This window comes from Xiphias gladius, chromosome 6 (assembly GCF_016859285.1).
Source record: "Xiphias gladius isolate SHS-SW01 ecotype Sanya breed wild chromosome 6, ASM1685928v1, whole genome shotgun sequence".
NCBI classification, from domain to species: domain Eukaryota; kingdom Metazoa; phylum Chordata; class Actinopteri; order Istiophoriformes; family Xiphiidae; genus Xiphias; species Xiphias gladius.
Window position 1 is genome coordinate 14,781,235 of NC_053405.1, and position 25,362 is coordinate 14,806,596.

Sequence of the window (25,362 nt, forward strand, 5' to 3'; positions counted from 1 at the left end):
TGGAGCTGAAATAAATAGAGAGGGATTGATGGGAAGAAAGTATTTGGCAGCTCTTGTAGATTCAGAATAGTTTGTACACTGATTTTTATAGATCTGTTTCAGTTTCAAATCCACTGAAAAAGGAAATTAAGCCCAAATATAAATAATCCAACTTTATTCTACAGTACTTTTTATATTTAAACACATCAGTTCTACATTGCTCATTACCAATATACCTGTCTAAGATGTTACCCTCAGTGTTAAATCAGAATGCATTAGTGAACATCATTAGTGATAGTGAAATTCATTAAAACTTAAAGGTTAACCTCTCCGAGGCTTTGCGGACCTGTAATTAAAAATGGAATAAGCAATAATGAGTATTTTAGCCACTTTATTGAGCAAAGCCAAATCCTGTAGCTTCTACCTTAAACGCCTAACTGCCTGTTTTTTATTTTGCTTTTTTGTTTTTTTTTACTTGCCCCCTAGTTAAGTGAAGTATTGATCCCGTGTCTCGATGTGTTATCTCAAACCTTAATAGTAGGATTAGCCTCAAGGTGCATTCATGTCCACCCACTGTTATGATTGTCTCTTGCCTCCCTCTTCCACCAAGGAGACAGTTGAGACTGCCATTGTGTGGTGAAAAATAAACTTCTGCCCATGGACTCCCAGTTCTGGCAAAGTCTGTCTAACAAAAACAATTCCAAACAGGTCCTCACTTCACTCTAAGCAGTTTCAAATATGCATGTCTGTAGCCCCGTCTTTTTGCTTCTCAAGGTCCATGCCCAACCAGAATAGGACCAAGAACACAGAATGTATCGTATCGCAACTGCCCTGGTAAGTGCTTAGTGTTCTCCCAGTCTGATCCAGTCCACACAAGCCCAGTCCACCCTTTCCCACTCAAGCCCTGTTGTAAACTGTGATAGATTGTGATTTATAGGCAAGTTCCATGTTCTGTTGCTTTCCTCTCACAGACCCTCTGTCTCGTCTTCTCCAGAATAAAACCCATATAACCCAGATCATTTTGTAGGGTCAGACTAACGCAGAAAAAGGCAAACATAAGGGAAGATTTACATAATTTTTCCACACCATAGCATACTTTTCCTACATTTTTCAGATGGGATAGCAAAGACCTTACTGCAGTTTTTCTAGTTTTCAGAAGGAATAGATCACATGCCAAATACCAAGATTTGTGATTGAACACATTGCAGTGGATCAGGAGCTTAGGATCCCCTGGATTTGCTGGGAGACAAGACTTGAGAAGTTGTTTTGCAAGAAAACATATTAAATCCCCATTAAGCTGATCAACGACAAGACGCAGACAGTGTCCTCATTTTGAATAATAACCACTGCCTTCAAAGTCTATCTTTCCCATGAAATACAACAAGCAGTGTAATAACATAATGTCATAAACAGTCGGGTTTTTTTTTTTTTGCCACAGACTGAATGTAATGTGGTATTTAATTAATGTATACCATTGTCTAAGCCTTTGCATAATCACAAAAGCAATTTTGGATTTTTTCACTTCTGTGCTAGTGGCCTTTGCAACAAGTTGCCTACATTTCCACCATTTCATCCTTTTGGCTTCATAATTTTGTTCTTGTCATGAACTGACCTCATTAGCAACATAATCTCCATGTTCCAGCAAAGGATGTAAATTTCCTTAACCTGCCACTGAGTCACCCTCTGAATTGGCTCTAGTAATTGCTTGAGTGAGGCAACATAAAAACCAAGACATTTCTTTAACAAGCCTGTTCTGTGCAAGCTATTTTGAAATGGTGAGGAAGGAAAAAAAAAAAAAAAAAAAGTAAAAATTGCCATCCCCATTCCACCCTTGTGAAACCGCAGAATCATGCCAGTGGGCATAAACAGTGCTCAGTGCTAATATTTTCGTTTTTCATCACATGCTAATGCCAGTAAACCCTTGGCTCCATGTGACAGTGATGACCAGATTATGAAAATTGAAGTTAAGCTATAACAGCATGAGTTTTGGGTCCCCTTTGGTGTTTTTGTTTTTGTATTCACTTTTAATCCCTTATTTTTATTCACTGCAGTTTACATGGTGCTTTAATTTAACACTGGATCCACCAACTGAGTCTGCAGTTGACGGCAGACGGCCATCCATATCAAGATGGAACACCTGCTTTTTTAACAGTGATAAATAATAGTCTTCATAATTTGTCTAGTAATCTAGTAATAGTTTGTAGAAAGCAGAAATTGCCTAGCACAACTGTTTAGTGGGAAACATTTGGGGTCTTGGGTGTTAGTGTATGTTGGGAAGTGTCTCATGTATGTTTGTTTTAATGTTGCTATATTAAAAGTGACTGACTCTCTTCCCTTCCCTTGTGCAATCTGCAGGAAACATCCTTGGCTATCTGACTCACTCTCTTCATCCACTGACCGATTTCTGATCACACTGATTGCTATTTCAAGTTTTATATTTCCACTAATGTCATCAGGTCTTCCGTCATGTGTTCTCCTTTTCTTTCCAGATTTCCTTCACGTCATCTATTCACACTCTGTCCTCTTCTCAGCTCCTCTGTTTTATGTGGCTGAGGCAGCTTCTGAGAACTCAACTGTTGTTAATTTATTTGCTTCCTATCCATGTTTTATCTCTTGATTAGCTGCAAAACACTTGAATTTCTTCTGCAGAATGGCGTGCCGTTTGTTTACGGATCCTTCTGAATCTCTCTTTGCCATTGAAGCCTAGGTCAGACTTAACAATTATAAAAGATTCAAATTCTGATATGAACCTGCACTAATTGGTGCTTGAGACTTGCAGGATTCAAGGGGATCCTAATTCGTAAATTGCTCAAATTATCCCATGGTGTAAACTGGCCCAAAATGTATACATTTAGTATTTCAATATATGAGCCTGTGTATTGTAAAGCCATCTGAGACTGAAACCTAAGAAGGATGCAACGAAAAACAAATTGGAGCTTAGATCAAGGGCAGAAGAGCTGCTTTATGCAGTCAAAACTCTGTTACTGTGTTGTTGAAATAATAAATCTCAAATTAAGTGGTGTCAGATAGCAATGTGCCCAAATCAGTCCACATTAGTAGAAATTACTTATTAATTACAATAAAGATGTTTCATGACAATTAAATTCATGAAACCAAATTCTCAGTTAAATAGCTTCTATACCATGTAATAAAAAGAGGCATAGCATTATTTGTAATATTTTTGTCAAGCTTTTGTGTACATATAGTACACATGCCTAACTAGCACTTACTGCACACTCTCAGCGCACTTCTTTACTTCATCTCTTTGCACTTTGTCTTTTGAATAGATCTAGTACTAAGCAGTTAGTACTCAGAGTGCTTAGTACTTACGTCAAGGCCTCCTACTGTACTGAAGCTTTAGTGTTCTGTACTGAACTTTTAGTGGATAAAAGTGTCTGCCAAATGAGTAAATGTAAATGTAATGTAAACGTAAATTAGTAAGGAGAGGTGTCAATGAATGACTGAATTTATTTTTCTAATGTGATACCCATCGTTGTTCCCTCACATTTTGTCAGCAACTTGGTAATTGAACAGCATGCAGTTGTTAAAATGAACTGTCTCTGACAGTCTATATTCTGACCTAGGCTTAAGACTAACCTGAGAAACATGTCTTTTCGGAAGAATATTTTGCATCTATGTAGAATCTACGTAAATACTTTTTCTATACATTTTCAGTCTTACTGTTGCAGTTAAAAATAAGCTGGTGCTTTTCATGCAATGCTAAAGCGCATGGTGTTCTTTTGTACTTTTCAAGTCTTGTGATATGTTTTATAAATCAGCCACTGACATCTCAAATTAATGGACTGGGTAATAATTCTTAGCGTAGTTGACTTCAGAGTGCCTTGTTTGAATGTTCCCATGTTGGCTCATTTATAGCTGATTTGTATATTTGTAAAGCACAACATAACTCAACAAATTACACACAGTGTTGTGGAATATGGAATTAAATACATGTTTCACCAATGAGTGCACATAGTCTGTATTAATGTATTTTGCTCCAGTGATTTACACTGATTAACTGCTTCCTCGATAAAGCCATAGTTGGGTTGTTTTTTCTCTGTACAAATGACTAAGTAAGATTAATATTATGCAGGGACTTGATGTTATTAGTCTGGTGTCACATTGATCCAGAATGGTAAAATGGCATCTTTATTGTATTAAAATCTTTTATTTATTTATTTTACGTACAACAAAGATGTATCCACTACTCTAAATTTTATTTTATTTTTAAAAAACGAAAAAACTGACAACTGTCTTTTTCACAGCAGTAGGCCTGGTTTATGGTGGTGGGTAGATTTAAAGAGACAGTTTAAAGCCACACCAATTTGCTTTCAAAGTGAAATCATATTTTACATACATTTTTGAAATGATGCAGTGAATCACACTTTACAGCTGTAATAGCTGTTTATTAACATAATATCATTTTTACAATATTTATAATTAAAGAGAGATCATTCTCTTGACTTGACCCAGAATTGCTTTCCTATGTATCAAACAAAAATCAATTATCCATTACCTTTGAATGTCAGAAGTTGAACCTGACTGAAGTTATGCCAATGATGATAGTACGTAGACAGAGGTAGTTGGCATTCTATCAAATAAAAAATCCATCCACCACTGTGCTATAAACCAGTTGTGACAATTGGTCATGGTGAAAGATGTGATCAGACCATTCTCAATGTTCTAATGTAACCCTTTTTCTAAGTCAGGACCTTGGCGGCTGTGTTTCAACTTCCTCTCAACTTTCCTGCTTTCTCTAAATAGGTGTACCTGTCCTTGTCCATGTTTCGTAACGTGTTTCTGCATATGTAATCATAGCGATGACAGTTAATTCATATTAATCTCTTTTTTTCCCCTTGCACCCCTTTCATTCTCTTTTCCAACGCTTAAAATAGAAGTGGAGCAAAAAGGTAAATAACAGACACGATCCAAACCCTAGCTCCTTGTTTTGTGGCATCTGGTTGTAAACTACCTATTTTCCCATGGTGGTCCCTACAAACCCATCGCAGACGTTATCCATAGAATCCCCCAGCTGCAATGGTAATGACCAGTATAGTGCAACAAGAGAAGTAAAGCTGGCCATAAAAAAGACAGCACATAAGCAGCCAAAATATATAAATGGGGGTGTATTGGCTGCAGTCCATAGGGACTTCCTGTCCTCATTCTCCCTGGGTCCTTTTCTCAACTCAGCAGAATCTCATATTGCCTGGCTTCCAAACCCTTTTCCATAGCATGCCATGGTAACAGTGCTTCTTGGCCCTTTTTCAAGCTATTGCTTTATACTGTCCCTTTGCTCTCCAAGGCCCCCCCACACACACTCTTCTCCCCATTATTCTCACATGATCACTTGCTTCTCTTTTCTCTGTTGATTCTTATGCCTCCTTTGCCTCAGAGCAACAACCAAAACACCTCAAGAGACCCTTAATGAAAGTTTTTTAAGTTGTGACATTTGCACCACTTCGTAATAACAAGCCTTTCAGGTATATACCATAGAAAAGGTGGTGTCACCGAAACACATGCACACAAACATTTTGCAGACTCTGTCGACTCCTGCTCTCTCATAACCTTTCCCGTCTCTTGCCATGTGACTTTAGTTGTTGTTTACAGGACCAATTGTTTTGTTAAGTTTTGTTTCTGTTCTATTTCCCCTCATTTGTGTTCTATTCCCAACAGTAAATGTCTATGAGGCCAAACTTCTTTTTGTTTCAGACTACTTTATACATTTAAACATTATGCTTAATAACTTTCCTATTTCTTTTTTTCTTTCTATGCACAAAACTAAAATCCTTATACTGCTTGTGAATATTGGCTGTAGCTGTTAGTTGTGTTTTGGCCACTCTTTAATGTGTTTGTCCCCGCTCCTCGTGGACAACCTATAAAACAAAATGAAGGCATTAGAGATTTTACTGGTATTATATGTAGTTTTATGTGGTCTTATTTTTCACATGTTGACCTGTGCCTGTTTTTATTCTACTCTTCTCCCATTACTAGTTTTTCTTTGTCCTGGGACTCTGAAAGCTGTCGGTGATCCTTCCTTTCTATTTGAAGTGGAGCAGCAAGCTGGTGCCTGGTGCAAAGACCCGCTGCAAGCCGGTGACAAAATCTACTTCATGCCTTGGACTCCTTATAGGACAGACACTCTCTTTGAGTATTCCTCCCTGGATGACTTCCAAAATGCCCGGCAAACCATCACCTACAAGTTGCCCCACCGGGTGGATGGGACTGGATTCGTGGTCTACGATGGGGCCGTGTTTTTCAACAAGGAACGTACGCGTAACATTGTGAAGTTTGACCTGCGGACTCGAATCAAAAGTGGTGAAGCGATCATCAATAATGCCAACTATCACGACACGTCGCCCTACAAGTGGGGTGGTAAAACAGATATTGATCTGGCAGTAGATGAGAACGGGCTATGGGTGATCTATGCCACAGAGCAGAACAACGGGATGATGGTAATCAGCCAGTTGAACCCTTACACACTACGTTTTGAGGCAACCTGGGACACAACCTATGATAAGCGCTCAGCCTCCAATGCCTTCATGGTTTGTGGAGTACTGTATGTGGTCCGCTCCACCTATGAAGACAATGAAAGCGAGGTCAGCAAGAGCCTGATCGATTACATTTACAATACCAAACAGAATCGTGGGGAATACGTTGATATCCACTTTCCCAACCAGTACCAGTACATTGCAGCTGTGGATTACAATCCGCGAGATAACCAGCTCTATGTGTGGAATAATTTTTACATCCTGAGGTACAATCTGGAGTTTGGACCACCTGATCCAGCACATGGTAAGAACCCAGCCCCCCAAACATTTCTCCTGCAGACAATAATGTTAAATTGCACTGCTGAACGCGTGATTTAGTTGCTGTCAAGAGCACTTCGATTATCCTTTGGTATTCCCCATCTATGTATCAAGTGTCACAGCTGACTGATTTTTAATTTAGAATCTAATAAGTGCTAGATATGTTACCGGGGTGGGGGGGTGAGGGGGGGGCGTGAGGTGGGTGGGGCTCTGTGGTAAACAACACCTCGAAGCCAGTTACCATATCATAAGGGATCAGTATCTCGGGGACTTGGGGAGGTTTACCATCCGGGTGTTCCCTGAGTCCCTGGTGCTAAGGCTCGAGGGACCCCTGCTAGTATATCCCTTTTTTTTAGAGTGTGTAAGACAGGGAAAGAGAAATATACTCTCACATCTGCAAACATACATGCTTGGACAGGTGAAAGGCCTTGCCTGGAGCCGAAACTCCCAAATCTACATTGGCCATTACAAAAAAATATTTCACAAACTGTGGTTGGAGTGTAAGGATCCAACGTTCAAGAGAGAAAAAGATGGCAGACACAAGGATGAAAGATCAATCATCCAGGGTCATAGCTGCAGTGTATGTTTTTAATTTAGCTCTCAAGAGCTGAGGGGAGGCTAGCCTAGGCATACGATAGTCTTTACAATGAGAATATAACAGTAATTATCCTAATCCCGTCCACACCGACGTATTGTTCACTGCAGTCAGTGATGAGCCATGGAGGTCAAGAAACTTTTCCACAGATTATCCAAGAGCTCAGTATTTATTAATGTGCTTGCTCTTCCACTTTTGTATTGATATGACATGGGCCAGGGCAGCTAAATTGGGTGCAGCAAGTGGAACAGCATCAATCTAGCCAGACCAAGGCAAGCTTCATTGTAAAAAAGAACATGGACCAGGTTTGAAAGCAAAATTAATATGCAGTGGGTGCACGGAGTAAAATACTGCAACAATCATGAGGAGCAAGATTTAAAAAAAATTATTCTTTTTTATTTTTCCAACTCTGAATGGCATGGTTGAAGTTAAAAGATTTTTTAAATTAAATATTTGCATATGACAAGTAAAGTTAGAACAACTAAGGAATGTCTTAAATTTGCAGACAGCTGCGGTAAAAGTGGTCATAATATCACCCTTTGTGCTAACAAATGACAAATTTGAGCATGTCTTTAGGTGCCATTATGTTTTTATATACAGTAAACTGATGATTAAGCAGCCAAGCAACAGCCTCCACAGTAGCTTTTTTTTTTTTTTTTTCAACTTGGCTTTTATGGATTCTTGGAATAAGCAGTGTATAGAAAGGCTGCACGCTCAATTGATTTATTCATTTGTTGAATGGACACCAATTACAGTTAGTGAAATTGATGGTCTTATTTAAGGTATCTGCCCTCAAATTAGAATACATTCCTTTCTGTGTGCATGAGAAACATACTTTCCAAGTGTTTATTCAAAAAGTGGGTTCCTTTGGGTTTCTAAACATATTGTCCTGTAGAATATGTTTAGAAACGTACTCTACCTGACTTACTGTATTTGCTCCCGTATTCACACATTTTTATTTTAATGTCAACAAGGAGTCTGTTCTCTCTTCTTGACAAATGAGACATGAGCCTGGCCTGCTGCTGACTAATGTATGTTGATCTGCAGTCGATGAGTGGAAGGGAGAATAGCCCAGGATGATCATCAAGACGTCAATAAACGTGTCCTCCCACATGGCTGATGTTGGCACATAAAAATTGGAGGCACTTTTTTTCTGGCTGTCACTGGCCGCCCTCGTTGTGATATCTTGATTTCTGCTTCAGCAGGCACTGAAACAAGCTATCACAATGCTTTTGTGGTGTTAAAAGTTGAAGGTGCGTGTTTTAGGCAGCGCTCTGTTTAAAAAAAAAAAAAAAAAAGACATTTCATCTTTGCTCAAATTATTGCAATCACATCATGTGACGACTCAGCACATGAACATGGAAAAAGCATTGTTAATGGTAGAGCTGTGATAATTTTTTGACTTTTAATTTAATTTCAATATTTTAATACTTAATTTTTTGTAATATATATTTTTGAATTTTTTCAATTTAACGAGTTTTTTTTTTTCCTTCAAGATAATTTTAAAGTATGTACAGAGGAAAAAAATTGTGGGGTTTGAAACTGATACTGGATGCACCTCCCATTGTACACTGTACTTCCTAGTTCCTTTTTTCCTGATTTTTCAAGTGCAAAAACAAGTTTGTCACATGATTCCCTCCGTCATGGAATGCAATCACATCAAAGTGATGTTGAGACCTTGTGTGACAGATAGTTGGGTTCTTGTCAAGTCCAATAATGTCGTTCGTGTCGAGGGAAGATCATCTCTTGTAGGATTATAGGGGAGTAGATGGGGTCACATCCAACAAGCGGCTCCACTGGAAGTGGACATTAAATGGGTCAGTAAGTCCCTCTTTTGGCTTTAACGAACAGTGCAATAATCCACTCATTTAACCATGGCCCCATGCCTGTTTTCCTTCTTGCATACAGGAGCTAATAGACATATTTTTTTGTTGCATATTGTAAGTGAGATGATTAAATTGATTGATTGAAAATAAGGTATTCCCAGAGAAAACTCATTATACACCCATTTCTATGGTCCGTTTATTCATTCCAAGCTCTAAAATGTGGCTTCAAACCTCCAAGTAAGCATATCCAAAGCTATTTTTTACCAGAAGTATGCACAAACAGACTCTACTCGCTGCCTCGATGGGACACAGGTGAGCCTTGCAAACCTTTTATTTATCCCTTGTTGCAAAATTAGATTCTGAATCACTTCCGTATAAAAGCCCCCGGCACTGCAGTTAACACCCACACAAATCAAGACCTCCTCTTTAATTGTTCAAATGTCAATACATTTGCATGCAGTTTCAATCTTTACTGCACCCTCAAATTATACATTTGCAAGTGGGGATCGTAAGGAAGAAAATGACCCAATTTGTTTGAAATTATAAGCTACGGCTCACTGACGCGTCTTGACAATTAGCTTACGAAACTCTGCAGGTGGTCAAAACAATGCCTAGTTGTGTGTAGTGAAAGTGCTTTACAATGCAAAAATGTTTAGCTGTTACAGATGCTTGTGAGTCATATGAATTAGCAGTCGCCCCAGAGAGCCTACCTCTTATAGTCTGATGAATATACAGCCATCGAATAAGCATCACCATGATTCATTCCTGTCTTCTGCAGTGCCCACATAGAGGTCAACTTGTGCATGTCAACATTTAGAGAGAAAACAGAGACACACAAACACATAGAGAGAGAGAGAGAGAGATGGATACTCTCAACAACAACATCAAGCCTTCACAGCCATCTCAGGTGGTCAGGTAAAATGGCAGAGACTTCTGTCTCCTACATGCTAGGCAGTGATGCAGGAACAGGGATCAGGATGTTTTTAAAATGGCCAATTTGTTTGTTTGCCTTCACACCAACTCTGCCCCCCCCATCAGCTGCCAAAGTGGACACAGCAGTGTGAAAGGAGAGGATATTGATGTGGAAAATCATCCTTTTTGTTTTCGTTTTTCTGTCCTCCTGTCATATTCTCATCTTTGTTACTTCTTCATCTGTCTGCTTCCATCTTTTTGTCTCTATCTTTCATTATCTCTCTATTGCAGCCAGTTTTGCTTTTTCTGTCTGTCTTCCTCCCTTTGGTCACTGTCTCTCTCTTTTTTTTTTTTCTATTTTCCCTCCTTATGCCTGTTCTTCGTAGTCCTCCTCCTCCAGAATCATGACCTGTGTCTTACATCTGACCATTTGCATTTCTGTTGCGTGCATGTCCACACATATGCGTCTGTTTGGCTTCTCTCCTGGAGTCCAACTAAAGTCCAGGTCAGACTGTTCAAGTCATGCCCAATGAGAGCAGTGCACACTGAATGACGGGATTTAAGTAAATCCTTAGCTTAGACTTTTGACTTCTTGAAAAGTGGAGTTGGGAATTGCTTCTGATATAAAAGACCTCAGTTAAAGTTGTTGATATAAACAGCTTCTTTCTGGTTCTTTCTCACGTTCTCCCCCGTTGATCTAAACTCAACAGGATCACAATGATGTTGACTTACTACATAAGCCTGGCCAGCCAGGAACAGAACCAAAGCAAACACCTCACTGTACAAGACAATCTGCGTCAAACAGCCTAGCAGTGTAAAAGTCCTCTAAAATTTGCCGACCTTTAACTTGTGGCAGGCCTGTGCGATGGTAGCATAGCAGGGACAGGCTACTTCAACAAGTCCCTCATTTTTTCAGCACTTAAATGTGTCCTTAAATCCCTGAATTTTTACCCAGCTTACTAATAACGTTTTAAGCTTTGTTCTGTGTAGGGCCCCCTTCTTCACTGCTGTAGTACAGTATCTCCCTATATGCCAGCCTCCATTCTTTATTCCTCCCATGTATCTTTTTTAACCACCATTTTATGACATAGTGTGACGTTAATCTGTCTACACCATGACCCACTGGTCTCATTCCTGCTTACGATACAGGGGTGAATTTAACTGGGGCGATAAAAAGGGGGGAAATCCCACGATGGGGATTTACAGTCTTGTTCACAATGTCTCTGATATTATATCGTGAGATAATACCTAACCACCCAGTGTCTGGTGGCAATAAATGCTATTCAGCACATGAGGTCAGGAGGTCACCTGTTTCCTCTGAAATCCGATCATGATCTCTGCCGCTACTCCAGCGCTGAACATCGTAAGACATGAGGGCCAGTTGTTGCAAGTCTAGGAAGACTATTTCAATCCCTCATCCAAAAACACACCGCATGATAATGTTTTGTCATAGTCCCAAGCTGCTAGTTACCGTTTCTCGTGGAATGTCTTACCCTCTGATGTTGAACCACTGTGCACAGCGTGGCCAAATAATCGGCTGACAATGTGCAACTGTGTGGGCGACAGTAAACCCGGCGTTATGATTTAGAATGTTACAAAGAGTTATTTGATGTGAAAAAAAAAACCGGAGTGGGTGTGATTATTGTTACACTGGGATCCACAGTCTCTTGTTTGATTACTGTCTGGCTGTGAAACAAGACATATTAAAAGAATTATCACTCAGACATCACAATGATCCCCCATCACTCCCTGACACACACAACTTCGAGGAGATTTATTTCACACAGGCCTGATTGTTGTGTCTATGTGTGTCTGTGTTTCTCTAATCAATGTATATCCGGGTGTGCGCGACTTTTCATGTTACACAGCTGTGTTCATGTGTGTATGTGCAGCTTCACTGGATGTGTATTCGTGTGCAAGTGTATATGAACACCCCTGAAACGGACACCCTCCTGTGTGCATGGCATTGAATATCAGTCAGCTCGGCACACTTAGAGTTAATGCTTGAAATTTGAGGCACGTACAGTACCAAGAAAGCTGCAAGGAGGGAAAAAAAGTAGGCTGTAGTCTGGCAGCTGCTATGTCTGTTCTCTATACTTTGGTGTCATTTTGTGTGTGAGGATGTATATGAATGTATACATGTGTTTATAAGTGTGTCTGTGCTTGCATGCGTACGTGTGGGAGTGCACTCTGCCTGCCTGCATGTGCCCATATGAATCAATGTATTTGTATTGTAGGAAAGAGAAATATGGAAGACAGCAGTAAATAACATAATCCAGCTATTAGCTTTTGTTCCCTAAGACATGGACGTATACTGTACACACCCTCACAAGGACATGACTCATGGGAAATTATATGAATTTTCTCTCAGCTTTCTTCATATTTACTGCTGATACACAAGCAATCATACGCCATGTTCCTCTCCACAGCTACAAATGCAGTGCAGAGGGAAAGACGTGTAATCCAATTTCCTTTGTGTATTATTGTTATTATTGGTAGATATCAAAATGCATCACAAACGTATTATAAATCATCACACTATTTCACACTCAAGAACAGCCCTATTTCGCTATGAACTTAAAAGCACTGCTGCATCCAGAGAGGACTGAGTAAAATACATGTTTAAAAGACATATTTCACCAGCAGCACTAGCAGAAGGAATAATTTACACTTTGATTTTCATAGTTCAACGCCCTATTTCAGTTAACCCATGCTCTGTGTCGAATGACTTGAAAGCTGATGGGTTATTTATTTATTTTCCAGATTCTCTTAGTCCCCTTACAAAGACTGAGCATGGCCTCCTACTAATGGCAGAAACAGAGGTTCCAGTGATTTGTTAACTTTTGCTGTTCCTTTTGGTGATTACCACCCAAGAGCCACATTTCAGTGTACAAAAGACATGATTGTTTATTTTTATTCATTTTATTTTTTTATTTTTTTATTTTTTTTACCTTAGCACAAAAATAAGCCCCCAACAGAAATGGGAACAAAGAAGTAAATCTCCTAAACAGCCTTCACGTCGTCATGAGATTATTCCATGACAGACGAGGGCTAGAAGAGGGGACGAGCGATGTAATAATTCTTTTGGTTAACTTTTATGTGGCAAATTAGCTGAAACAAATGCTAAATGCGTGTGTTCCCTCACCATTTTTTTGCCCTCACTCACAAGATAAAAAGCACCTGATAATGTGTATGAAACATTACCCTGATGAACAACCATGCAGTGCCTACTGAAAGTGAAGCCATTAAGCATAATATAAAAGACACACACGCTGTCAGTTTTCATTTGTCAACCCAGCATGACTACAGAGTCCTGGTCTCATCTGTGCATGTGAGTGCGTGTGTGTGTGTGTGTGTGTGTGTGTGTGTGTGTGTGTGTGTGTGTGTGTGTGTGTGTGTGTGTGTGTGTGTGTGTGTGTGTGTGTGTGTGTGTGTGTTTGTGTGTGCGTGCGTGCGTGTGTGTGTGTCTTGTGTATACATTTGCTCTGACAATGCTGGAAAAGCCACGCTCCTCTCCTGGATTCTTGTCTCATTGTCTGTCATCAATCCCGGACCTATAACCCCAGTGGTAATAACAGAACCACAGAGATACATTCAAGTGCAACAATGTGCTGGCCTTCGAATCACACAAACACGATATGAATAAGTCTGTTCCTGACTATTGCCGGTACTTTGGAGAATATCACTCTATGCACTCACACTATATGACAGCTAATTGAAGGTTCCCCTTGGGCTGAGTGCAGCAGAGACATAATAATCAAGGAGCCTGTCCTGGTTTGGCTGTACAGCCCAAACGTGGGATTTGCTTCTTTTGTCACAATCAAAGAAATATTGCAAAGAGTATTCAGTGGCGTCAGGCATTTGTTTCCACAGTGGAAAATATTTGGTCCGTGTTACGAATCACAAAATGTATGGAAAAGGCTGCAGCAGCACTACCAACAGATCAGTACCCATCCCTCACAGTCTGCGCTTATAAACTTATCCACTTAGACATCTGTGTGAAGAAGTGACTGCCTGAGAGGAGTGTCCATTTTAATACTTATGGGTTAATTCCTCCCAGCTTTCATTGGATTAAATTAAATCAAGCTATGTCATAAAGGTAATAAGATTATTGTGTTGCTGGCAGGATTACGGGCCGACACGCTATGTACAAAGGAACACCAGTGGTCAGAGAGGCAGCATTGTTTATGCATGAATCTCTCTGGGAAGCCTAGCCTACATTCACATTAGCCTCTTTTTCACACAGGAAAGAGGATTAGTTTGCATCACAAACATGAAATGAAACCTCCCAACAGGATTATTTTAGCCCCTCTACTTATGTCCTTTTCATAATGTTTCTTGTTAATGAAGCTCTTTAATGTACAGCTGTACGCTATGATGGAGCACACTGAGAGCAACAATTCTTAGCAATGCCAGCACAGCTTTTCTGCCTCATGCAGCACAGACGTCGGGTCAGCAAATCCACCTCACGCCCCTTTCCCAAAGCTAAATCCATCCAGTTTGCTATGGGGCAGTCCCTCTCCAAAGATTTAGGAGAGATTAGTAACCTCCACAGTTTCACTGCTGATGGCAGGTAGGAAGGGAAAAGAAAAAAAAACTTTCAAAGAGATTTAATTGTACATGTGACTAGAGTATGGAGCTCGACATCGCAGCCATGACGAGCAGTCCTCTCGAGTGAGGGATGTGGACAAGATACAGTTGTTAGTTAACATGCTAAAGGAATGTGCTTGGATTACAGCAGACGTCTCCCTGATTTATTGGTTGTAGTTGCCAGCCCTTTATCTTAAATCATGCTGCAGAAACAGTGATTCATTTTCATTTTATTTCTGTCTGGATTCTAAACTTCCCACCCATAGAGACCGGGACCTTATCGTCATCATCTTTCATAGTTTGGAAATGAGAAACCTATAAAGGGCCCCACAGTTTCTTGGGAATCTTCTGGAAGTTTGCCAAACAACCCTGACCCAGATGTTTAACAAGAAACAATGATAATAATTTACACACTATGTTGACACACATTAATTTCCCTCAACATTCCATGTTTTAGTGTGTAAACTTAACCAGAAATTTGCAAGGGAATTTGTTTATTGAGTTACTATTGCTTTCACTTTTTCTCTGTGAGTCATGAAAAAACAAGGGTTATAGCAATGAAAGGGTATTGGTGCAGAATAGAGACGGGCATTTCTCCCAGCCAGCTAAATGCTAGTGCCGAAAGGACACTAAGCACAGGTTGTCTCTCAACCGCTGTGACAGGCCGTGCAGTTGCGAATTTCACTGTGATGAGTAAAAGGATACAGGTAGGGGAGGAGGGAGGAGAGAAGATGAGGCTGAGGTGAAGCCAGCCAGCCAAATCTGCCTTCAGCTCAGTGTCAAAACAGCCAGTCAGTTGTGTACGCCTTCATGTCACCTGCTTGTGTGCGTGTGTTTGTGTGTATGTAGTTCTATAGCCCCCACCAGGAGGGAGCACACAGAGACATCTCCTCTGGTCAATAGAGCCTAATTCGCCACAGGTAGCAGGCAGCCTCAAAGACGATTTCCCTTCAGCTCAACTGTGCCGAAGCCTTTCATCCACACCGTAGGGCCTATGGTGATAGTAGCAGTGGTGTGTGGGTGTTTGGGGGGGAGGCTATCAGCCAGCACCATTATTCAGTGGAGGCAATAGATATGGGGGTGCTTTGCCTGCAGCCTGGCCGCCTCTCCTCCAATCCACCAGAAGACAAAAACTGTCTTCTCCTTCTACAACTTGGCCCCATTGTTTCTGAATTTTCGTGTCATTGTTTTCATTGTGTGCATCTATCTTCCCCTTCCCCCTCTCTCTAGTTCTCTTGTCATGCCTCTGACTCCCTCTCTCTCTTTGACTCTGTCACGCTGTGTCTCTTCGATGTTTTCACTAGCGGTTGCACTACTTAGAACGACTGTGCTCAGCTCGAGCAGTGTCAAAGCACCTCTTCTTCTCTGCATGCTCTACAGGCAGCCTAATGGAGGAAATCAAAGTACTCAAATGTGATTAGATTCAGTATGCGCATTGCATTCCAATCAGACCTCATTTGATTGATATAGTTTTTCGTTTTAAATTCAACCACCAATTTTTTTTTTTTTCTCCCCGTGGGTGGGGTTGCGTGTGTGTGGTGGTTGGGGGTGTGTGTTATCCTTTCTTTTTGTACTCGGAGGTGAGTAGCAGATTTAAATCAAATAGTTGGTGTTTATCGACATTTCATCTATGAAACTCTCTTATGTTCAACTTTTATGATATGTAATTACAGTGCTACTCACATTTCTGTTGTGTATCACATGAAAAATGTCTTCATAGTTTTTCCTTAGTGGCTCATGTCAAATGGAAGGCGTGCACTATTTTCTCCTTTCTCAGGACTGAAACATTGTTTTTGCCCGGGGCATTGCATGAGTTACTACACACCTGCCTTATCAGAGTATGAGTTGAAACGACTGTAAAATGAAGGTTCTGGCAGCATGGCTACACATACTAGTTCTGTGTTGCTCTAGTAAAAATTAATCAGCCATGCCACTAAATCTCCCAGGCAAGAATGATCGCCAGGCAGGAGGATGTTTCTGTAATTATTGTCTTGTTCGCTGCAGACTGAGTGCCTCGGATAAGCCATAGTCAATGGGAAGGCAAATACGCTTGTTGCACAGAGCACTTAGCAGCAATTTACACAACAGGATACTTGGATGTATAAGCATTACACTGTTGAACATGTTGAGAAAAAAAATTAGGAATGTTAGTTATGGGGCGCAACATTAAGGGTGTGTGGTACATAGGGGAATCTGCTCACCATAAGGTCAAGGTCTGAATACCTGCCAAAGATATCTTAACAAAATACTTGATATATTCCACATTATGTGCCCCAGGGGTGCCACACTGAGCTGACCTTACACTGCTACCGCAGGTCAAACTACCATTTGCTTTTTATTTTTATCCCCAGCACTGCACCGTGTTTCCCTGAAGACTGATAAATATATGTCCCACTGAGAATCAAACTCCATCTATCATAGACGCAATAATGTTTTTCCCCTGGGGCCGCTCACCATCACATACTACTGCTCCACCCAAATATAATGCCTCTTTATCCTTTCCTCTCTTCACAGCTCCACCACTTTCAGAAGCCACCCTATCCCCTCAGCCTCAGAGAACTACAACCACCACCACAACAACCACAGTGCACCGGGGTGTGGCCAACACTACCACCACAACAGGGCTCAAGGAGGGCGGCAGGGGAGCACCCAAGCCGCCTCCTGTGATTCCACAGACTACTTCCCCTCCTCCCCCGGAGTCCTTCCCTCTACCTGAGCGCTTCTGCGAGGCCACTGAGAAAAGAGACATAATGTGGCCTCAGACTCAGAGGGGCATGCTCGTGGAGCGACCTTGCCCCAAGGGAACACGAGGTAAACAGGGCTCCCTCTCACCACAGGGCTGCGTGCTTGCTGCTTTCAATGTGACCTGCAGCGTCGCAGGAGAACATCCCTGAGTTTGTTAGATCTGTCTGATATTCTTGCATACAATGATCTTTTTTATCTGTAACAAGCACCACTTTCAGTTGATGCGCAGGGAAACAGAGAAGATAGTTTTGTAATGGTGTTAGGTTTTAACTGTGTCATTCCAGGCCAAAACATGATTAAGCAATCTGTAGCAGCTGTGTTGCAGGGGAGCAGGCTCAGCTGTTTCTCTTGGAGCTTGCATGGAGACGTGCATCCCTTATTTGATTGTGTGTGAAATAAGGGCTAATTAGGATGGAAAAACAATTTGCAGCAAAAACAGGCACGGCGAACTGTTGAAAATCTTTTCAGAAAAACGCTTTTCTAGAAACAAAATTTGGTGACTCTACATGTTTTGCGATTACTGTATCCAACAATTTCAATTTAATTTGCCCTCTGACAGCGTTCGAACAGTCTTACCAGACTAACATAGTGAAAAAACAAAATATTTGTCAGGGCTGATATTTCTGTGTGCATACGCAGGCAGACTCTGTGGCTATTTGTATAACATTCATGCATTTGTATGTTTGTAAACATGTTGTTTGCGTGCAGTTTCTTCCTTTTATCTCCCTCCTTCACTTTTGTTGCCCTGTAAAGGACTTCATTGGAAAATAAATTTGATTTGACTTGATTGAACTTGACTACTCTGTTCTTGTTTTCCCTCTCAGGCACAGCCTCTTATTTATGTGTCCTTTCCACTGGGGCCTGGCACCCGAAGGGCCCTGATCTCAGCAACTGTACCTCCCACTGGGTCAACCAAGTAGCCCAGAAGGTTTGTATGAGCTCTGCCTCGCCGCTTTCCCCCATAGAGGGGGTAGACAAAATTATGGAAACACGTCCTTGTAAAGGACTCCAACGATGAAGTGACTTAATCACAGTTACAAAGGTGGGAGTAAATCTGGGTCAGATTATCTTGAAACCAGTACTTGTCAGCTGTAACAGAATTTTGGAAAAGAGGACTTTGATATGTGTTTTCATAGGAAAAATAAAAAAATAAAAAAAAACTGCATAGGATAGGATCTGTATTCAAACGAAAAACGTCAAAAAAAACTGCCAAAATTAAATGTTAAGGAAAAGTATGAGACACAAACTGCATCAAAAAAGAGATATAGCATAAAGCACAGACATAGATATGAAAGGTATATACTATATATATAGTAGTGGTACATGTAATGATATTATGCCTTTAATATGACGCAGCTTTGTAGAAATTATTGCATTTGCCTCCAAGTTAAAGGCCTTTTACATGAAATGTTCATATTTTCTCTACCCTGTGTATAATTTGTGCCCTACAACTAATAGCAGATATAGCAAGCAGCTCACTGCATACCTATTTTTTTTAAATTTACCACACTGTAAAAAAACTGCTACCATGGCAACTTCTCCTGAATGAAGAAAACATTAAACCCCCTTTTTGTAACTGCCATTTCAAGGATTCGTTCAAGTGCTATTCAGTGTCAGAAACAGGGCTGTAAAGAACCATCCAAGTCTGTCTTCTTGCATCCCTGTGAACATCGTTCACTCTCTCCCCCTGCAGATCCGCAGCGGTGAAAATGCAGCTAACTTGGCCAACGAGTTAGCCAAACACACCAAAGGCCCCATCTTTGCCGGGGACGTCAGCTCCTCTGTGCGCCTGATGGAGCAGCTGGTGGACATCTTGGATGCTCAGCTGCAGGAGCTCCGACCCAGCGAGAAGGATTCTGCGGGACGGAGCTTCAACAAGGTAACCAGCTCCGCCAGGAAAAAAAAAAAGTGCCATATTAAGTTAAATGCTAAGTCCATTTTCTCAGCAAATGTGTTTTGCTGAATCTCTCTGCAGTCATTGGATTAGGGGCTTTACGGACAACTTAGTACTTTTAAATGAAAAATGCAGAATTTTATTTTGCTCCCCAAATTAATGCAGTAATACAGTTTGTAGTTGTTATTGTTTGTTCTCCGTTTCTTTTCGAAGTCAGGAAAGGTGTGAGACAAACAGAACAAAAACAAAAGGGCCTTGTTTCTACAAATCCTTCACTCAAGCTCATGAACCTGTGCAAATTATGTCTCTATTTTTTATCTGTTGTTTTTCTTTTCTAATAAAAAAGCTTCAAAAACGAGAAAGGACATGCAGGGCATACATGAAGGTACTGGAGCAATGCTTCTGCCCACTCTTCTTGCTGCCGTCCCCTCCTCTGTTCCTGTGCTACTGTATATGCCCCAGCCCAAGTTCAGCAGCATGTACCCTATGCACTGTCGTGTACTCCCTCCATGTGCTTCCTGCTTTGTTAAGTAATTGCCTTACACACAGATGCAATCGTACCCAAACTGCTTTCAAAGTCAATCAGAAGCCATCTCCAATTACTGAGGTGGCTTCTTTTCATGGATGTGTATACGTGTCTCTGTGTTTTTTTTTTCCCTCTGTGCGTTGACAGCAATGGTGTATTTTGTTTTTCATTCTGTTTTTCCCTTTTGTGTGTTTTCTGTTTTGTAAGTGTTTACTGAAGATTGCACGTCTGGATGCAAAACACCAACACAACTCAGACAAACACCCTTTTCTTACATTCCTCTCATTATTCACCTGCTGAAATATTTTCCTGCTTTGTTGCAATGTTGAGTTTTTTTTTATGAGCTCTCCGTTCTATATAAAGTACTCCTGAATATTGCATCTAACACAATTCACTGATTTAGTCAAACCCTTTTTTTCAAGGACCATCACCTGAGCTTTCATCCCCTGTAATGTAAAAACTGTGGGTCTTGTTTCACAAGGACACAGGTTTTAGGTCATATAAGTCATTTGTTTCATTAATTAAAGGTGCAAATCTTACGATGTATCTGGTTAATAGGGTTAGGCAGGTCAAATTATTTTCTCCTGTTTCATAGAATGCTGTCAGGTTAGGTTCACTCATCAAAGTATTTTGGCCATATATATCTATCTGCCATTAGGGAGATCAGTGTCCTCCACCTGCCACCCAAGTCACCCCCCCCTCAATCCAGATCTCTCCTTCAGGAGGGTATTAAAATGGATCGAGCTAGTTAGCCAATCATTGGCAGTGCGCTCGTAAAAAGAAAAGAGGGAAAGGGGGAAAACATACATGTATGTGGTCACACCACCTCCCTATAAAATGTCACATCGTCATTTTGGTTTTTAATGGCACAACATGTAGATTTAAAGTCAGAGGTAGTGACAGTGGTCGAGAAGTTTGGTTGATGTAAATGACAGTATTTATTTGACTAATGACAGCATGAGAGGATCTGGGACACAGATCGTTGAGTCTGCAGTATCTGACATCTGCCATACTTGACGCAACATCACATTAGCTGTCCCCCACCCTTTCCACCAGCCGTCACGGGCATTGATTACCTGATTAGACACATTGATTTAATTATTTCCTGAGGAAAACCCAGTGCCTTAGCAGAAAGTGTGAGGCTGGAAAAATGTGTGCATGAAGGATACAGTTAAATAAATTTAAAAAATATTATGTTTTGTTTTGCATACGTTTCCTTGTCCTTTTTAGTTCAAGTTGACTGCAGGTCAAAGGTTAGAGGAAAAGAAAGTTTCTACATTCGGGATGCTGAACAATTGGAGAATTTGTGCAGCTTTTAGTACTTTGACTTTTATCAGGCCATCTCTTAATATCCTGTTATCGGACAGACCTGACAGGCTCAATACACTATGACCCTGAGTGTCTGCCCTGATGCAACGTCCTTGAAAAAGAAACTGATTCCGCACCATCTCCATTGATGCGCCTGCTCTTCTCTTCCTCTGCAGTTTTTCCTTCATTATCAATACAGTTTCCAAAATAACTACTTTCTCATCCAGTACATACATCTTTATTTAATTGTTCTTTTCATATGTACAATAAAACAATAAATGTCCTTTTAGCTTCTTAATTCTTTTCTCGTTATGTTAATTTTAATCCCGACAGATGTGATGCTTCAAGCACAGCATTTCATTCATTTCATTTCAGTGTGTGCATGTCACTGCTCACGCTTGCAAATAAATTCTTTTTATTTTTTTCTGAGTTACTCAAGTATCTTTTTTTTTGTGTGTGTGTGTGTATGTATTTGTTTGTTTGTTTTTTTGCACACAGGCCATTGTGGACACAGTAGATAACCTTCTGCGACCAGAGGCCTTGAAGTCCTGGCAAGACATGAACAGCACAGAACAAACGCATGCAGCCACCATGTTACTGGATACTCTGGAGGAGGGGGCCTTTGTCCTTGCTGACAACCTCATGGAACCTGCCTTTGTCAAAGTTCCTGCAGACAATATAAGTAAGTAAAGCCGAGCTTGTGGTAAGCAAATGAGGAGCATTCTTGATTGATGCAAGCGCAGTTTATTTGATTACTTTCAATTCATTGTAGAGTAGTAACTCTTGTGATAGGAAAACAAGGCTGCCACATAAAAAAGGACTTTGTTTTCATAATAAGCGTTTAAACCTCGGGGGAACAGAAAAACAACGCATATTAGGTTTAACGAGTCGCTTACTGACAAAGTGATGAATATGAGACAATTAAATAGACGGGATTCTCTGATTGCGCTCGCTTAGTTTATAAATGTATTCGTCTGGACCTTGTAACTCTATACATTAATGTGAACATTAGCCTGCTGTGGAGTCAGAAAAAGTACACTGTTTATCCACGGCCTCCTCGTCCTCCCCTCATTTTCTTCAGCTGTTAGACCATATAAGGAAGGCTTTTTTCTTAGTTGTTGTTTTCTCAACACAAATGATGCCCCTGTGATTGACGTTTTTATTGTGTAGCTCACTGTCACTAAGATTTAGCGTTTGAGTTGTTATATCCTTTGGTCCCTGCAACATTTCAGTTTGTGTAGAAATGTCAAAAAGAAAGCATCAGCGTTAACGTACCCCACTATTTTGTTTGAATGATGTCCTTGAATCTAAGTAATGTAATGTCCGATTTCTCATTCTCTTTTCCCTTCATCTTTCTTCTCTAACCCATCCGCTGCCTCCCTGTACCTGGCAGTCCTGGATGTGTATGTGCTCAGCACAGATGGCCAGGTTCAGGATTTTAAATTTCCACAGTCCAGCAAGGGTGGTATCTCAATCCAGCTCTCGGCCAACACTGTCAAGCTCAACAGTCGGAACGGTAAGCTCTCTTAAATGTACCAAAAGAATGGAAAGAAAGAGAACCTTGGTCTAGGCAACTCTGCTTACTCTAATATGACGATGATAAAGTGCCTATTCAGTGTGTGAGAAACTATGCAGTATATGCATGTGATCTGACTTCTGCTCCTACTCTTGTTTCTTTGAAAAGGTGAAGTCTAGCTGTATTAGTGTAGGAGCAAAGCAGGAAGGAGTTTATACCAAAAACCTCGTTTTTTTTTTTTTTGTTTGTTTGTTTTTTCCAGGTCACATTCAAAAGCTTTCTGTCTCTGTCTCTCACTCACCTTTTACTCATTCTTGCAGTTATATTCTTGTTAAGTATTAAAATTGAAACAAACTGGGGTGCTTAAATATTTTTAGTCCTCTTTTTGTGCATTTTTTCATTTTTTTCACCGTAGTTTTTTCTTCGTACATTTCCTAAATTGTTCTGGAAGCTTGATTTTTTTTTTTCCCATCCTCTGATGTCTGTCACTCTACAGGAGTTGCCAAGCTGGTTTTTGTCCTCTACAAAAACCTGGGCCAGTTTCTCAGTACAGAGAACGCCACCCTCAAGATGGCCAACGAGGCTCACGGCCGCAACGTGTCAGTGGCAGTCAACTCGGACATTATTGCTGCTTCAATCAACAAAGAGTCCAGCCGTGTATTCATTAATGACCCGGTGATTTTTACCCTGGAGCACATTGATGTGAGTCTCCCTGCTGGAATGAATGGAGAGGTCATATTGAAAAACTCCGGGAGGGGACATCCAGAGTAGACAGAGATCTGCAATTTGAATTGTAAATGCCTTGCTAGGTCAGTCGGCAGTTTATTTAAGTCATTGAACATCAAATTAAAGGAGTCTTTAGAACCTAAGTGAATTCTTAATGAAAACTAATTCTTTAATCAACATTGGGATATAAATGATACCCATTTTCTTTTATAGTGGAGGGAATTAACTCCTAGATTAGCCGTACAATCTAGGATGAAATTACTGGAGCACCAATTATCTTTCGTCTTTTAAAGTTGTCACTGGCGTTCCCAGAGGGCAATGCGTGACTCCATTCTTTATCAGAGAAATTGTGCAATTCCAAAGACATACCGTCAAACAATTATGCTTCTCTGTTATTAAGGCCTCATATACCCAGCCATGCTTCAGTTGATTTTGCAAGCATGTGCCAAATGAGATACAACATATGAATTGCTTCATAAGAGCTGTGAAGTGAAAAATACTCATCCATATCAGTGTAGAAAAATACTTTGTATGAGTAGGGGGTAAATGGCCTCTGTGTTCTACATGTACTTCAATTTCAGGCAGTCAATTATTTGGACACTTAACCATATCTCTTGTTATCTGCAGATGGAGCACTACTTCAACTCCAATTGCTCCTTCTGGAATTACTCTGAGAGGAGTATGATGGGCTACTGGTCCACCCAAGGCTGCAAACTCCTGGAGTCCAATAAAACACACACTACCTGCTCCTGCAGTCATCTCACCAACTTTGCCATTCTCATGGCACACCATGAAATCTCAGTATGTCACGTCAATTCTTCTTATTTGCCTTTACGTTTTCTTTCAAAGTCACTTGTAGTATTTATTTATTTATACATATATATATTGTTCTAAATCCGTCATTTATTATAAAACCAAAAGGATGTTTAGTACTTTTGATTAGGTCATATATGATTTGATGAATAAAATGTTTCAATCCTTTTCCACAGACCTGACGTACGTGCAAACACATGACTTATTTTTGTTTATAATTTGGCACTTTATTATTATTTACCTCTCCCAGGTTAATGACAGAGTCCATGAGCTCCTTCTTACCGTCATAACTCGCGTCGGGATCGTGGTGTCCCTCGTCTGCCTCACCATCAGCATCTTCACCTTCTGCTTTTTCCGGGGCCTGCAGAGTGATCGCAACACCATCCACAAGAACTTGTGCATAAATCTCTTCATCGCCGAGTTAATATTCCTAATCGGTATTGATATGACGGAACCCACGGTAAGCCGGAACAATTGCACCCTATTGATTTTGTTTTGATTCAGTCCCTCTCACTTTATCTTCTCTCAGCCCCAAGACAAAACAAGCGACCCTTTCAGAGTGAAATTGATGAGACTTTAAGCATTGTTTGTTTCCAACCTTCCTTGCTTGTCCCTGACATGACATGAGTGGGACAGCACCATTAATATAGATTACTAAGGGGCCATGTCTTCCACCTGACAGGTATTTTTTCCTCTTTCACTTAAGGCCACAGTTGCCATGGCTGAGGCTGCATCCATACCAATGTTCACTTTTTTTGTTCACCTACATTTTCGCTTCAATTTCTATGAGCACAAAAAGATTTTTCTGTGTTCAGATGGGAATCAAAACTGCCTATGCCGAGCTGCATGATTAAATCTACCAACTCTCACCTTAAAATATAAATGGCATTTAAATTTTTACCCTGCTGATGGAAAGCTAAACCTGTGCATAGTCAGAGCCCATGTGGTGAATGAATATTTGTTACCATTTTTCATCAATTGCACTGAATGGGTGAGGCAGCAGTGGTGAATGTCATCTTTTCAGAAGGCTTTTAATAAAAGATAGGATATATGATATACAATTTTCATTAAAGAAAGTGCTACGAAGATACTGCTTGTCATATTTAAATAATTTTTATACTGCAAG

The 25,362-nt window shown here is 40.5% G+C and overlaps 1 protein-coding gene across 6 annotated transcripts in view; it reads left to right on the top strand.

The window, feature by feature from the left end:
* The window catches only part of adgrl2a (adhesion G protein-coupled receptor L2a), a 90,112-nt gene that overhangs the window by 50,071 nt on the left and 14,679 nt on the right, over positions 1 to 25,362 (top strand). For 5 of the 6 annotated variants that reach the window (XM_040129106.1, XM_040129101.1, XM_040129105.1 and 2 more), the window contains exons 5-14: positions 5,971 to 6,771; positions 17,223 to 17,519; positions 18,278 to 18,381; positions 19,147 to 19,332; positions 19,694 to 19,732; positions 21,680 to 21,863; positions 22,575 to 22,697; positions 23,194 to 23,399; positions 24,051 to 24,224; positions 24,487 to 24,696. In XM_040129106.1, coding sequence (XP_039985040.1) covers positions 5,971 to 6,771; positions 17,223 to 17,519; positions 18,278 to 18,381; positions 19,147 to 19,332; positions 19,694 to 19,732; positions 21,680 to 21,863; positions 22,575 to 22,697; positions 23,194 to 23,399; positions 24,051 to 24,224; positions 24,487 to 24,696 — 2,324 coding nt within the window. The remainder of the gene's footprint in view (positions 1 to 5,970; positions 6,772 to 17,222; positions 17,520 to 18,277; positions 18,382 to 19,146; positions 19,333 to 19,693; positions 19,733 to 21,679; positions 21,864 to 22,574; positions 22,698 to 23,193; positions 23,400 to 24,050; positions 24,225 to 24,486; positions 24,697 to 25,362) is intronic. The other variant, XM_040129104.1, reaches the window with a different exon arrangement.